We start from the raw sequence: 18,360 nt of genomic DNA on the forward strand, positions 1-18,360 counted from the left end.
TAATTGCCGATTGAGAAATTATTATGTGCGTGTTATATTCAATAAAATATAATTGTACACGAAAAACGATTCTGATCGGAGACGGCCTATATTGCAAACTATATTTCATGATATGTGTTTTTGATATACATAGGCTTTGCCTAAAAATTCTCGTTTTTACTTAATTTTTTTTTACTTTTAACCCCTAACGTATGAACTAGATTCAAATTACTGCCAGAAACAACCTTTATTTTGAAATATCGTAGCATTTTTACTGTCACAAAAGTGATTAAAAATAGAATATAATACATACATTATAAAATCAATATATTCATCGCTCCGCTCACAATTAAAAAAAAAATTTAAACAATAAATTTTATACCGAAATTCACTATCAATGGTAATAATTATTTTTAGTAATATTGTTTTGTGAGTGAAAAATGTCCACATAAGCGCGATAGGTTTGATAAAAGTATCCGTTTTGGATATCTTACGTAGGCATCTGGTCGCTTACTTTGGGTTCGTATATATCTAAATGCTAATCGAAAGTAATTTAATCGATTAATTTATTAATGTTAATCGACTCTAAACCAGATTAATAAAATACAATTTAAAATGATTATATTACATTACACTCGATCAAAATATTGTATTAGATGTATCAACCCGAAACTAAAATAGTACCGCATTACAACTGTTACGAGAATATCATCACGCCTACTCCTCTTTTCGATCATTTCGTCAAAATTACATTTTTTTTTTTTTTTTTAATGTAATTTGTAAAACTTTAATAAAAAATCATATCATTTTAACATACTAAAACTAGGTACGCAATAGAAATAAAATATATATCATGCAGCACTCTGGGCGCGTATTTACTATAATATACTACCCGTGTAAAGTTATCGCATGTCTTGTGCGTGTAACCCGTGGCAACGAGAGTGGAAATAAAGAAAAGAGAAAAACCGCTCCAACAGAGGATATTTCCTACGTATATATGTATATATAATAGGCGGTGGAAATGGCAAGGATACTGCAGAGCTACAACGGCTTAGTCGTGTTCTGTGCGAGTGTATTATAATAATATATCGTTATAGGTGCCATGTGTACAGGATGATTCGCAAGGCATGCCCAAGTCCATTTTACCATTTAATTATTATGCATTTTTCGTATTATCGTTTCTGGAATATGTTACCTAAAAGAGGGTCCTGCGCTGATACTGGCTTTTATTTTCAAATAAGAATCCGCTCCCTCCACGCTAACCCTAAAATATAAATGCGATCTAGGAAGTACTCAATATATATTTTAAGATGATAAAATAAAATTCTTATTTTGAGTATGAATTTATGTATTACCGTAACCGACTACACTATGTGACATAAAAAATCTTTCATATAAAATCTGCATTTGAAAATACAGCCTCATATGTATCATTAAAAATTTCAAAAACCAAAATCAAAATCGATGCACGAGTTTCGTCAAAAAATGAAATTGTAAGAGGTGAACATTCTCGATGAATCGCCCTGTATACGACTATTGGCTGGATCGATAAAAACAAATTCTAAGACGCTCCCTTCGATTATCGACAGTGTGTTATTGCGATATATAATATATATAAAAGTACTCCATCCAGTGTGACAGAAGGTCGAAAAACGCCAAAGTGACGCGTGTATCGTCTGAGCGGACCTAACAATATATTATAATATATCTAGTCGTTGAGTAAGAGTGGTACATTTGACGTGGCGGGGTTCATTCGTGTTTGGACAATAGACATAATGTCATGTGCTCTCTCGTGGCATCAACAAAATTAATACCTGCCTTCTTATGACGAAAGAGTTGGCAATCAATATATTTTAATACTTCAAGCGTCGTTTGACTTTTTTCTAACATACCTGCATCCGACGAACGGTGAACGGTCATGAGATTCAAACTACGGTATGGTAAAACGTTTAATTTGTATGGTACAGTTTGAAATAATAAAAGTAAAAAAAATAAACCGAAATAAAATTAAATAATAATGAAAAATACCTTATCGAATTCAAATTATCGGATTCGATCCTACTAAAGTTTTGTTATTTTGATACATCGACTTAATGTTTTTATACTTGTGTTTTTGGTCCAACATTTATTTGATTCTAAACGAATCGATGAATGTATAGATTTTACAACGACGTGTGTCTTTTTTGTGTGTACATATACATATACATATACATATATACACAAAAAGTATTCGAAATAATGCTTCGATTATCGGCTTTGAAGAATTTCAGATAGCAAATTTAATTTAGATTGTACTTTGACGAGATTAAAATTGAGAATTCCCAGTATTTTTCAAAAAAACCGGAAAAAGTAAATCAAGGACAATTTTAAAAATAACTTAACTGTTTTTATATGTATAGACTTTTGACATTTTTAATGGTTTTTTTTTTTTTAGTTGTATTTCTATAAATGTCGATGAAAAATTATTCACTTGGTTAAAAAACTTGAGAATTAAATACATGATATCATAAACATTTGTTTATAGATGTGTAAAAATATTTAAAATACATTGGCACGATTTATTTTTATAAGCACTTGAACTTTAAATTGTATTAATCTTGACGATTTTCGACAAAATTTGAAAATGGTATTAAGATTGTATACATTATTAAATGTGCAATTTTTATAACGGAGGCTTGACAATTTAATATACAATTTTTCATAAGTAATTTATACTGAAACTTAAAAAGATATATGCTTTTTTTAATATTAGCATTTTAAGTTTAGATTTGGATGAAAATACATATTGAAATATTAAATAACGATATTCATTAACTTGTTATGTTCGAAAACATTTTACAAGCCTATGTGGCTATGTATATTAAAATATTTTATATGCTCAATGTTATTTTGAAAAAATAACAATTTCTTTGCAAAAAATACTCCATCCTATTGTACATTAGTAAAAATAAATTATTTTAACTTATAGCAATATAAAAAAAAGAGAACTAGAAAATATATACTTAGTAATCCATAATGATATAGGCTACTGGCTGATTGACCGATTCCGCTCAAATTCGTTTTTCTATACAATGATATATCATTGAATTGAAATTTAACACATCCATCACAGTGACCCACTCGACACATATAGTACAGCCGAGTGGTATTCACTTGCCCACCCTTTTTATTTCTTTCATTTCAAGTTTTCGATGGACAATAATATATTATTTGGTAATATCTCTGTTATTTTTTTTTTGTGTTGTGCAGCAAGAACGATTTTAAAAAGAAATTATATATATTTTTGACTGATCAACAAATTTGATTTACATTTCCCCATTCCAGCACTGGATTTTGAATATTATTCGATTTTGAATAGTTAGAATGACAAGAGGAAGTGAAAAATACATCTATACGTCTGCAATATTCAATATTGTGAACTATTTATACATTTTAATAACACACGCTGATCCGTAAATAATTGATCACAGTGTCTCCGCAGAGTATGCTGCTATAGCGGTATATATAGTCTGCAGGAAAATTAATAATCTTCCGTCACTTCACTACCTATACATATACCGTATATATGTATAATATTATATATTTATTATTCGATAAATGTGCGCGTCTTGCGGTAAAACGATCACGTCGCAGCTGCGGTTAATAAGTATACAGAGAAGAAAAAACCAACTCGGGAAACGTCGTCATTATAACACTAATAACGCCGATTTTAATTACAACCATAGACTTATCAGTCATATTTGACTCAAAGATAAATCATAAAAACTGTCGGCCCTGTTTCAGTTTATCATACCGCGAACGCTCACTAATAGCCAGCGAATTTAAGGTTTTATTTTTTTATTTTTTATTTTTTTGATAAGAGTTTTCACTGCCTGTAAAAATGTGTTTATCCGATAAAAATGTATTAATTTTAACGGTTCAATTAAAACAGGCATACACTACATACTACTAGTTTATATCGACAATAAAACAGCTATAGTATATTTGGAACTTCATTCAATCATCGAACCATCGTATAAAGTCTACTATTTCAACATAATATATGATTATTTGTATTATTTAATATTTAAATTGGATTAATAAGCATGCACGGGATATTTTGATCTAAAATTTGAATCACGAAGAGGTAATATTGTGTCATATTATAATATGTATATCCATAAATCATACATAACTATGTCACTCCCCTAAAGCAAAATCAATATAGCAGTATAAATATATTCGAAAAAGAACTTAAGGCAGTGAGATTATTTTCCGTCATTAAATAATAACGTTGAAAACAATCATTTATAACCTTCGTGACTTTATCGTCTCGAAAACAACGTTATTACGCACTACAATAATACTAACACAAATTCCAAATCCTGATTAACTAACTAGAGCTCCTATTTTCCTCTGACGAACGCAGTGGCACTAATGTCACCAAATGACATTTAGAAACCTTTAGATAAATTTTGTCAACGAGTAGTTAATTTACAGTGAAGACGTAAGCAATTAATTCTAAGATTCACATCTTACCTAGATAAATAATTTAACGAATAAAACTAGATAAATTGGATGACACTAATTGCTATTAATTAATTATTACGTTATACATTTATAATATTACTTCAGAGTTCACTAAATTAAATAAACCACGAACTTATGGCTAATAAATACTTATCTTACCGATCACCATTAATATGTATTGTACCGCATTATACATTTGCATTTAAAACGTGTCCATAATATAATTTTAGAGTATGGAAAAACAAATTAATTTTTTGTTAAAATATTAAGAGAACCGTTTTGCTGACGTTCTACTATTTACGAGAGATATTTCTCAATTCCATACGAATTCAAAATAATTGATTATTAAATATTTATTTATATGTATACTTTCGCTACTAAGCTATTCATAATAATTAATCAATAAAAATGTCAAATATAGTGTTTATGTTTTAAATTATTAACATTTTTTTACTAAAAATTGACACATAAATATATATAATGCAATACATTTGTTAGAAACATAATGAAATATGCATAAACATTTAAGTTGAAATTTCGAAAGTGTTTCGAATAAAATATAAAAAGAGCATAATAATTCCTGGAAAAATTAATATTATTTAAACTGGTGGACTTTGGTGTTAATAAGTAAACAAGTTATAATAGCTATAACTAAGCTACTTATACGTCACGTGGAGAACATAATAAATAGTTACACATTAAAATACAGGTCACATAAACCAAAAACAATTTTCAAACAATATTCGTTGTATGATATTATTTTATCTCCTGGCAAATATTACGTACGTAAATCAAAACATATTACTAATTTAATATTAGCATTGTGATACTACCATATATGCGTAACTAACGATATATTATGTTATACTAAGCAATAAATAATTGTACGCGAATTATTACAATACGATTTATAAAATTTATCCTTATTACGACTTACTGTTGGTACTTTATAACCTCATAATATATTAACGATACATTTTTTTTTGACGTCAGTTCTTTAAATTTTTATTTATGTTGTGTTTGTCTATCAGCGTTAAAATAATACAACCAATAAAAGTTTTAATGATTAAAGAAAACAAGAAGTGGAAAAACACTAATGAGAAAAAGCGAATATTTTTATTTGTTTGCTTAATGCTTAATAATTATCAGTTATGAATATATTGCGTAACAATTCAGTCTACAGGTAATTTACGGCTCCCAAAGTATCAAAAAAGTTTGAAAATATTTATAAATAAAAATTAAAAAGGAAAAAGTAGGTGACCACTGCAGATAAATCATTGTACACGAAAAAAGATCCCGAGTTAAAATAGTCTATTATATAATATAATATTGTATAAATGTATTGCAATTAATTATTATACTAATAATTTTACTATTATTAAAACAGGTCAAACTATAAATAAGTGATATCATACAATATTAATCGAATTGTTTGTATAAAATATAATTATATATGTTAAGTTTTAAATGATCAAGTAAAATATTTTTTTTTTTTATTTTAAACATTAATTCCCATTCAATTTTGAACTTTAAGCGTCTAAAAATGAAACAAGTTTATACATTTTTTTATTATTATTTGGTTCCAGTATAAACTACTTATGTCAAAGTTTATAATATATTTTCAAATGTCTTATCTATAGACATTAAACACTATACATTTTAAAATACAAAATAATTTTCGAATTTTCGTAATCAACCGACCCCCACACAAGTTTAACTTCAAATTATTATAAAAAAAAATCACGCATTTTTAATATTTTAAAATTATGTACTTTTATATTATGAGGACCTTTGTATTCAATTTTCAATGTTTAATCTAAAAATCTAAAATATCAAATATTTAAGTATAGTACTACATTATTATAAAACTAATTATTTATAGAGAATTCAAATAAAAAAATATTTCAAAAATGTCTAACTCTAGTTTTTTACATTTATAAATTATACCAAAAAAAAAAAAAAACAATTTTATTAAAAACTAGTGTTTTAAATTAAATTTTTTAAATTTTTTTCCAATTATTTTAAAAACAACGGCAATTTTCAAATTTTATTTCTTAAAAGTATGAAATAAGTTCAATTTGCTATCGATGTTCATTTTTTCTCTTATATTTCTATATTAGCATATTGTGTATACTGTATACACCCACATACAATTTTTTACACATATCATTGTAAAATCAACACATTTATCGCTCTATTCATAACTTAAAACAAAAACGAAATTCTTTTCTCGCGACAATTTCTACTCGGGTTTGATAAGTATACAAATAATTTACGTACATGGTAATAATTTTTCTCCGAAAAAATCGTAAATTGTCATAAATACCACACTGGTGTGCAGGCACCACAGAAACTATAAACACGATCATAATATTATTTTACTATGCATTTTGAATTGACACATGTTCGTCATTTATCTTATAGCTGTGTCCAATTAATAGTAAGTATGGTTATCGCAGCTACAGCGGCTGTAGATAGGATTCTCTGAACAATAGCTGATGACGTCTGAAATAAATCGCCACGAACAATTGTCATTGTAATGTCGAGAAACGTATTTGTGTTATAATTTTTAGCGCAGCTGGTTGGATAATGAGCAAGAGAACCGCCATTGTCAGAAGTCACAGTCATCTCGAATATATTTAAATTTACAATATTTCAATATTATATTATAGTAGATAGTGACTCGTTGATTATCCGACTTCTACTTTTTTTCGTTGTCGTCGGATTTTTTGATGTATTACCGAATCCGGTTAAGTGTGCGAGCCAAATCACTGCAGAGCGCCGCTTAAGGACTTACTATTGTCGATTTGAAAAATGTTAATTTTTCGTTTCACCCCATCGTCATTGTTCCATTACGTAATGATATGGGAGGAGTCATTCTGACGAGCGGAGTTCGTTTTTTCTGAAATTTCGGAAAAATAAGATTCTTAATAATACGGCCACTCCCTGAAAATCATAAAATAATAATGACATTCACGAAGTCATGATAAATTACGAAAATATGTGATGATATTATGTTCATAGCTCATATATATCTGTTCCGATGGAACTTAAAACATAAAATTAGATAAATCGATAAAATTATACAAACAACTTTTTACTTCAATGATATTGCTGTCAAAGACACTGAATTATAGTAAACCGAAATAAAAGTTAAAAACGTACAAAAAAATAATTCAAGTAAAATATTTAATACTACATACCTAGCCTTTTTTACAAGCTTCTGTGCGGTTAGCCCTTTTCTCGCCTCACTATTAGACGTTACAGCGTATGTCTACAGATTGTGAAGAAGGTAATCGATTTGTCCCGCCAGCCAGCCCTTATTTCCATTGCCGTCCGCGAGACATCCAACATTGTGCAAACGTAAGGGTTCAATAACATTTCGATTGAATTTTAATCTCGAGGGTCTTGGCCGGTTGCGAACGAATATTAGCCGCAGAGTTCTCCGCTTGACCGTGCATACACGCGTATAGCCCATGCATTTACATTATAATGTTTATTATTACTAAACCAAACATAAAAATATTAATATTGCGCATTGCGTTTGATCGTTAACGCCACAACTATTTCGGTATATCCCAAACTAAATTTACTGTATAGCAATATGTAGATTTTTGATATTTTGTCGTAAAAAAATAAAGTTAAAGGTTATTGTAAGACAGTGGACAATAATTGCTTCAGTCAATGTATGCGTTTTTAAAAAATAAAATATTATTATACTGACCTTTTATAATATTATATCATATATTATATATGATTGTACATAATTATTAGAGAGATGCTTATTTTTAATATCGAAGACCTAATTATACTTAGACAGAATTTGGAATGTAATGTCTCAAAAATATTCAAGTATTATAATGCTTAATTTATCATCTATCATATTTTTATACGTACGAATAGTAATTGAAAATAGACCACAGATTCAAAAATATGTAAAAGTTAAATGTTGTAAATTAACATGTTTTTTTCGAAATAAATATTCTTTTTTGGAATAAAATATTCATGTATTGATAGTTTAAACCAGTAAAAGCTAGAATATATATATATATATATATATATATATATATTAAAAACTATATTTTTTTTTTATATAACTGGTCTTACATTTTTTTATAAATTTAATACCCGACATTATACGCCTTACAAAATAATATTATCTAAAATACATTTTGAAATACAACAGTCGTCCGTTAACGTTTAACGTTTGACGTTTGAAATATCGCTCACAGCCGTGTACAATAATATCACTCGCCCTAGAGTGTTGTTGGTCGAGCAGTGGTTTATTTTACAAAAATACAACGCCCAGACACACATTAAGGTCCAAAAGTATATGTAACATCATATAATACGATTGAGATTTATAGATTTTATTTAATTTTTTTACGTTAACGTCCGGTACAGTGTACCATCACGCCACTCGGTAGAAGGTGTATTTGCGTGCGTGAAAACGACCATGGTATTTTATATTATCATTATTTACACACGCCGTAAATCAGAATTGAGTCGGACGCTCTAAAACGACGTTGAATGTATGCCGCAAAATGGTGTCGAGTCTTCTTGGTTTTTATACCACCCACGTTGAAATATATGTATCACACACACACACACACACACACATATATATATGTATATACTGTTATATAGATATATTATATGTACTTGTACGCCCAAAAAGTTTACTGCACCACATCTCTCAACGCGTATGTGTGCGTATACATATATATCCGTGTGTGCGTACCTATTCGAACGCTGACGTAATGCGTTGTAAATATTTATGTGCACCGCCGGAAGAATCCAAGTGACGTTCTTTTTCGCGCGCGCGAGTGACCGTTTATATATATGGGTTTATTCTGAATACCAAATAACCAATTTGCCCGGGTTTGTTTTTCCCCGAGTCCCGAACTGCCATCGGAATACACGGCCAATAAAAAATATAGAGAGAGAAAACAAAACAAACGCGAAACGCGCTCGAGTTCATTCCGATAGAGTTCGTATTTATACGTATAATATATGATTGTATACGCGTACGGATAAATAAATCGTTGATCGATTTAACAAGACGACGGCCGCGGATGTGTGCGATCGCGTAATAATCTGCGCGCCGTGTGTTCGAATTTTCGCGTGCGTCGCGGATAGAGCACTGTGTCGTCTTTGTATATTCTGTCCGCCTCGCGTGTTTTCCGTGCGAATCCACTCGAGGTTCTCACACGTGACCACAAACGGCACTATAATTTGAAATGTACGCATAATATACATGTAGAGGACGATTTGCTTGCCATGCTCACCGGTGGGGCGTGAGCTAATTATACGGTACAACAAGAAGCATCCTCCGGTGGTAAAAACTTATTTTATTCAATTAAAAACCACTCCGTTCCACTGTGAAACTTCAAAAATAATTACGATTTGAATGAATTTTGGTCGAGGTAAGCATAATCTTTCTGTATACTATACCGAGTGTTCTGGAGTGTTGCGGTTTTGGCGACGTTTATACTGATTCAATTATTTGCGTTGCGTTATTGACACATTTTCGAAAACATTTTTACTCTTGAACGGTTCATGTATTTCATGAAATGAATTTCCATTTATTTGTATTTACGTGTACGTAATTTAATTATTATTATTATTATTATTATTTTTACTTTTTTTAATATAATTTTTAGAAGCAATATTATAATTTATTAAACGATGATAATGAAAAATGGCACCATAGTTTTTTTTTGTAAATAATTATATCATTACAGTACAATTTTATTCATACTTGGAATTTTATAGGATATTACAATTATTTTTAATCATTAGGCCACAGCGTTCTAAGTTTGAAATTCGATTCAGATTTCAAGACGTATAAAGTTGTATACTGTATCTTAAATTTTTCTGTCATTTTTAGTTGTTCGTCTTTCTTATCACTTTTCAGTTTATCTCATAGTATTAATAAAGAAGTTAAAATATACTTTTTTTAGATTTATGTCTTATATAATATTATATTGATAATAGTAATAAATAACAATTGTAATGAAATAAATTAAGTGTGATAATTTGTTTGTAAATACAAATTTAAATACATATCATTTTTTTTTAAACAAGATCTTAAGAAGCTCAACATTTCAAGGGTTAATATAAGGTCTTTGACTCATAAGGTATGGACATTTTTAGGTTTTAATTTATTTATTTTTACCTAATGATGGTTTTTATAAATTGTTTTTTTTTCACTTATTTTTTGCCTCCTACATTTTTTTATTAATTATTAAATCTTAATCAATCCTTAATTTTAGAATTAGTTTTGGAACTTTTAGAAGAAAAGATAACATTGCTTAAAATTGGGTAAGTCGGAATACTAAATATAATTTGTAATTATATGAAAATATATATAGTAAATTTTCTCAAGTAATAAACATCACAGCTAAAAATAATCAATTATTATTATACGTGTTAACATCGATATAAATTAGTTCATTCGACTCTGTTTCAGAGTCATACACGTATTTTAACGATGATCATATACCCTTATACCTAATAACGTGGGACTTTAAGGGGGATTACACAAAAACGTTATTTTTAAGAAAAATTTAATATTGTATATTTTTTAATAAAGTTTGTAACTACGGGTTTATAAAAAAAAAAAATCTTAAAAAACATATTTTATACAATAAATTATATTATACACGTCATATTTAGTAGTCAAATTAATTACATTGTATACATTTTGAATACTGTTTAATCCATTTAAATATTTTTTCACTCTATAGTTTTGAATGTTGACCCGCTGTTAAATTAATTTTTTAAACCGCCACAAACGATGTGAAAAGAATCCAATAAGACAATCGTATTGTTATTTTAATTGTTCGACTTGACGGTTTTTATAACGATTTATGGTTTAAAAATAAACTCTACCAGTTTTTCTTTTACTCTTTTTTATCGTAAACCTATCCCAGTATAAATATTATTCATTAAAAATCTATTCATTTAGCTATTAAATGCTTATAAAAAGAATTATCAATATTTAAATTGAATAACAAAGTTTATCATTCGTATGGAATAACAAAAAAAAAACCCATTCCAGAAATGCAGTTAAATTGCCTATTTATATCGCCTTGCGATCATATTCATTACATAATAAATGAGAATGTGAATTTCTGTAATACAATTTTATTTAAATGCGATTCTGACAGAATGATGATGCACACAAAATTTAAAAACTGAACTTAATTCGTTTTCCCCAGAATTTAGATAATATATTTTTATTGTGGAATTACCTAGGCGGTTGATTATTTTTAAATTTTAACATAATAATATAATGGTAGAATATAATACTATTTCATAAATAATCGTCTTTTAATATATTTATTTTTTTTTTTTTTTTTGGAAACTGTCGATTGCTTATACTTTATTTTTGTTCTCAATTTTGGAAACTAATATCTATTTTTAATTATATTATTATTTGCTGCGATAATAATGGTTTTATTATGTCATAGTACTATTATTACATTAATAATTCCATAGTATCAATATAATAATATTGATAATAATTGTGTTTGCTGAATGTGTATTATTGTGTTCAGGGAATTCCTTATATTTTTTTTTCTTTTGTCATCGTTTATTCTATTGTTGGAAAAACTAGTTTGATAGTAATGAAAAATCGCATGGATTCAATTTCATAATATTGACAGAATAAAATCGATATTAGTAATAGATACAAAACTGACTGCCTTTTGTGGAATTATTATTGATATGCATCAGTTCATCACTGCAATGCTTTGTCATGTTTAGAAAAAGTTTATCATAATCACAATATATGTTTTACTATTTGTTTTTTTTTTATTAATAGAAATATCAAATAAACGATCTTAGTAAAAAATATATTTATACAGTAGACGTCGCTTATAAGGCTCATTTTGTGACCACCACAAAGTGAGTCTTATAACCGAATGAATCTTATAGGCGAAGTAGAAAAAAAAATTAATTACGTATTTATAAATTTTATTTTACTACATATTTTGCTTTAATTTTAATACTTTAACACATATTACATATCACATACTTATTATTGAATAAATTTAATAATTCTGATAAAAAAAAAAAAAAACTAAAATTATAATAGGTAAATATTACATATACAAATATTATAAAAATTATACATTAATAAAAAATTATAAAGGATGTATGTGTAATGTATTTATTATTTATTTTGAAAAAAAATTGTAATTTTAGTTTGTTTTTATTTTGTTCTGATATTCCGAAAATATAATAACGATAATCGTTGCGATAAATGTGAACTTTTAACTGCAATAAAAATTATTATACGTTATAAGGTACCAACAAAAACTAGAAATAATCAACACGAATATTATTTAATTTTTCAATACCAATTTATTTCTAAATTATAACCAAAATGTTTATTTTCTACTATTTATTTTACGAAATTTGAGTCTTATAATCGAAGTGTTGAGTCTTATAACCGATTTTTTTTTTTTTTTTTAATGTATTTTGGTACTTCTGGACCGTTCCAGACGATTTTGAGTCTAATAAGCGACTGAACCTTATATCCATAAGTCTTATAAGTGGCGTCTACTGTATATATTATAAAACCAAAAATTGCATATATCCAAACTAACAAAATTATTAAAATAATATCAATAAGCACGATATATAAATAACAAGATATGAATACATAAAATAAACACGAATTTAAAATGCATAAGGAAAACAATATGCATTGAAATCATTGATATAACGCAAACTTTAGTATGATTTGTTTGTTGCGTCAATATGTAGGTAGGTATGTATTGTTCGATATCTCATATTTTAGATTCTCAGCGGAGCGATGAATGCACATTGGTTTACATGTTTTTTTTATGTATAACAATGTTTTGTTTTGAATCTTCAAGTTGGAGAGTTTCTGAAAACTTTTTAAAATAATAAAAAAAAATTACTTAAAATGGGAATATCTATGGAAAAGCAATTTTTATCAAAATTGATTTTGTGTTTTTTTTTTACTCTAGTTCAAAAATAAATAATTTTAGATAATAATCATTCAATAAATATTTATATTAGCATCCTCTATCTATACGTGATGTCATAGGTTTTAAAATATTTTATATCTTATAGATTTTTTTATTCATAAACAATTAAAATTTTTCTACCGTTTTTCTTTGGATTTGTAGATTATCATAACGTTTTTATTTGTGAGTCAAACACTTAAAGAATTAATAAATCGATTTTACTTTTCTTCTGAATGATGACTGATGAGGTATTTACACTTAAAATCTACTATATAGCTGAAGCATTTCCAATGTTTTTTTTGTTTTTTTTATAATATGTATGTAGGCACTTTTTTTTTAATTGAATTAAGTGTGTTAAGGGGATGAATGGTACTATTAAATTTAATTAAACTCGTATAGGGAATTATTATATATTATATAGTTCACTATTAATAATATAATATGCTAATGTTCATTGTACTGATCTAAAAAATTATAAAAAATTTTGGATAAAATAATAGTTGGAGTTACATATATGCTTTTTTAATTTATTTAATAAATATAAATATTAAAAAATCATAATATTTTACTGATAATTATTTAAAATTAATCCTGAAACACACATTATGTTTGAAAACGATTTTTTCTAAAATTGTTTATAACTGAGAAATTAAGAAAAACAATTACTATAGTTATTCAAAACTATAAGCAATAGATAAAATATTCGGTTTAAGTTTCTTACGAGTTTTAAAATACTTTAAAAAATCAAAAATATTATTTAAAATAGACTAATAGTAAGGGAACTAAATAAATTCCGCGAAGATACAACGTAATGGAATTATGAGAAAATTAGTTTTTAGTAAAATTATATATTACAACTGTTATTCGAAATTTTGGAAATTTTTTCAATTAATTCAATTAGTGACCATACCATAGAATAAATAATGTATATTTATATATGTATATAGATTATCTGTTAGTATTTAATTTAAACATTGGCAAAAATCAAAATGATAAAAAAAAACTTGTTTGAATTTTGAAGTCTTGATCTGAAAGATCGTATAGATTCACAATGATAGTATTATTATAACATCTCTGTTATAATTTATAAGTAAAAAAAAATATATTTTTTTAATATCATATTATGTGTTGTAGTAACAAAACGTAGTCGAGTTTTGACAGTTCTGAGTTTCTGACTGTAGTTTTCCATCGCGTTCTGGAAAAACTGTAAAGAAATATTGTGGGAGTCGATATATAATGTACCGATAAATCGTCTGATCGATAGGTGGCTTACTTTAAACTTTTCGATTTTTTGACTACGCGACAAAATAGTTCACTAGAAAAAAAAATCATTATCATCGTAAAATCCGTTGCACTCGTCGCTTCGCTGGGAATCGAAAACGTTAGCTAAACACTATTGCGTCCATATCGGCGGGGGCGTCTGTCTCGAATAATCCATACTTATCGTCACAGCGCAAATCCCACACATACAAATCGTCTTCCGAATGGACACACAAGCCTCACGTCACACTTAAACATAATAATATTACGTCTTCTGCACGGGTTAGGATTCCGAATGCGAATATTATCGGTACACGCAGACCGTCATTGTCCGGAGCTCGCGTCGGCATGTATAAGCGTTTCTCTGATTATATTAATAATAATAAAAATAATAATAATAATTAATAACAATAATAACAACATAATAATATTATTGTACATTTATACGCAGTGTATGCCAACCACAGATTAAAGTCCCGACTGTCCCTCGGGACTGGACGAACCCGCTTGGCCTACGTTGTGACGCGTCTGATCGCGTATATTATAATTCTATTATCACGTCCATGTACAGTATATGTATATCATGACGACAATACCTGTGCTGTTGTCGTAATAACGGAGCATCGTTATTATTGCTTCTGTAATGAAGCGGACTAAATTTCGAAATTGAATGGCCGGCGGAGCGTATTGTCGATATACTCACGTCACTCACTCGTGTGCATTGCATAGCTTTCTTTGCAGTGCATTAAATCCCAAATGCGTTTTTTAATGACAATCGCATTACTAACGATGATTATTTATTAAACTAGAATAATTAATGTTTATTCTCTATAGATGATGTATATGTATTATTAAATCGGAACAAAATTTCAACGATATAGTTTAAATTATAATCAAAACATATGACAAAAAAGTATTTAATGGTCATACCATTTATTTTGTGGTTTTCAGGAGAGACCATCGAAGCCAAAACGCACGACGAGGTTACCATGTTGTTCAGCGATATTGTCGGCTTCACGTCCATCTGCAGCACCGCTACGCCGTTCATGGTCGTCAACATGTTGGAGTCCTTGTACAACAAGTTTGACGCTTACTGCGGACATTTGGACATATACAAGGTGAGTAACAATATTAAGATCGGCGTTTAATTTAAACTCAGAAGTGGCTGACTTCTGGGTAACTGAAACCGTTATTAAGTAAATATTATGGTGATAATGAGTTAATTTCCGAATTAACCGATGAATGGAAATATTTCGTTATATTAAACGAATCGATATAATTTTTTAAACACTTATCCGAATAAATATGATACGATAGTAATGTATTATTTCTTAATTCAGCATATCACTATATTAATTCACAATTCCAAACACCCTACGCCCAACAAAAATTAATATGTTACTGTGGTAATATAATACTGTGCTTTTAATTTAGCATTGTTATTGCCTATTCCAATGAATACGTCAAACTTTTATTTTTCAAAACTAATTTTATGAAGCCAACGAATGACCTATTATCCGCCATTCTGTAATAACAGTATAATAGTATTATACGGTATGCGTATTATAAGCTGTTAACTTTATTTCTTATAAAAGCGTATATTTCATCGCTCGTGATGAAATATAATAACGTGACACAGAGCCATTTCAAATGAAGTTTATTGCACGTAAAATGTGCGTCTTTAAGAAATGATTCTGGAAATATGTCTGGGAAAAACGGCGTAACAATAAAATGAGATTATAATTTAGTTCAATAATACCATGATCGATATTCAAATCAAACGTATTATTCCAGTTGGTGTTACACATCGTCGGGTATACATAGAGTAAACACAGTCCCTTTAGAACGGTTAACGTTGCGTTATCGTGCATGAAAGAAGTAATTTGCGTAGAATGGTTCCCGAAGGAATTCGACGGCCGACGTGACGGAAAACATTTTTAAAGTCCGTGCGATATTTTATCGGGCGAGAATGTAGAAAAATTGCTCGTGATTTTACGTGAACCCACTGTGGAAGTGTACAAAAAACACGCGCAGTCAATCATCCGAAAAGTCAAAAATAATAATAATATAAAATAACAAATCGATGTTTTTTTACGGTTTTTATTATAACTGATGAGTATATACAGAGTAGTTATTTCGAAAGTAATTTAACTCATTTTCTCAAAAAGTGTTTATTTTTTTAAATTCTTTTTTACATATTTAAGTCATTACAAAAAAAAAAAAATGTATACATTTATATTTGCTATTGGTTAACCGTTATAGTTTTAGTTTTTAAATAATATTATTAATTCAATATTCCTAATTGAAATAATATATCCCGAGAATTTGGATGTATAGAATCACTAACGCTAACACATATAACTTATAAGTGAATTTAAAGTTTTAGTGAGCAGATTGTTGGACACACATTTTGGGAGACGTCAATGGACTACTGCACTCCGCATTTATAAACTTTAAATACTCATAACTAATAAACTACCACCTCCTCGTTTGAAATTTTTTTTTTTTTCATAATATTGTTCCGAGAAAAATGTTTTGCTTTGGAGTACAAAATTAAAAATATATAGTACCTGTAACATTGAAAAAGTAATCAACTTTGAAAGCAACTTTTCCAAGAACTTTTTTGTCACAAATTATAATTATATAGAAAATAAGAAATATCCAAAAACATTTAGATTTTTCGAGAAAACGAATTTACTTAAAAAAAAAAAAAAATGAACTCGTATAAAAAATTAAAAAACACGTTCGCACTAAAGGACACGCGAATATTTTCGGGGACAAAATAAATGTGGACATCGATCAAATCGACGTGAAGTTTCTTTAGTCCGCGGTCAAAATGTACACAAAAGGTTGAACTTACTTTACTCGGATAGTATAACGTGTATCGGGTATGTTGAGTGATTGCGCGAAGGATACTTCTTTTGCAGAGCCGAGTCGAATATCGACGGGTTCTATAACAATGTATGAATATCCGATAGCGATGCTTCCGATAAACCTACACACGAATCAAAACCGTTTTTGGGAAGGGGTGGTGGTTATTTTGAAAAATTTAAACGTTCTTTTATTATTATAATTTTTTTTTTTTTTTATATGACGGTCAGCCCCGACATGTGCCGCTCGCGTAAATCGGCGACCCGCCAGATTATATAACGGCAGAACAAACATTTTAGAAGCAAGACATTACATTATACAATATACCAAAGTGTCCGATCCGAATTCATCGCACGCGCGACGAAAACTTCACCCCCAAACTCCTCTAGTCGCCCCCCCCACCGCCCGACCGCTAGACCATTATTATTACCAGTCCCCGGGACATTATGGTGACGGCAATATCTCTGCCATTCGCCTCTCTCGTCTTCTCTCGCTCGCACGCTCTCGTTCCATTATCTATCTACGTCCCAAAACGCATCATTTCGTTGTTTTTGTTGTTATTATTATTGTTATTCCGAAACTGTATGGCGTTCGTAGTATAACATAACGACCACCACACGAGATGAGTCGAAAATAAGTTAAATTTATTTGATTTTCTTTCTGTTGTTTGAATCGTTTCCGCGTCGTGTTCGTTTAGTAGTCCGCGTAATCGCACTAAGAAGTTTCGGATAATCACGAT

The 18,360-nt window shown here is 28.7% G+C and overlaps 1 protein-coding gene across 2 annotated transcripts in view; it reads left to right on the forward strand.

Moving 5' to 3' along the window:
- The window catches only part of LOC113556210 (head-specific guanylate cyclase), a 238,113-nt gene that overhangs the window by 182,801 nt on the left and 36,952 nt on the right, over window positions 1-18,360 (forward strand). For both annotated transcript variants that reach the window (XM_026961037.1, XM_026961029.1), the window contains exon 11: window positions 15,702-15,868. In XM_026961037.1, coding sequence (XP_026816838.1) covers window positions 15,702-15,868 — 167 coding nt within the window. The remainder of the gene's footprint in view (window positions 1-15,701; window positions 15,869-18,360) is intronic.

Source organism: Rhopalosiphum maidis, chromosome 4 (assembly GCF_003676215.2).
Source record: "Rhopalosiphum maidis isolate BTI-1 chromosome 4, ASM367621v3, whole genome shotgun sequence".
In the NCBI taxonomy this organism is placed as follows: domain Eukaryota; kingdom Metazoa; phylum Arthropoda; class Insecta; order Hemiptera; family Aphididae; genus Rhopalosiphum; species Rhopalosiphum maidis.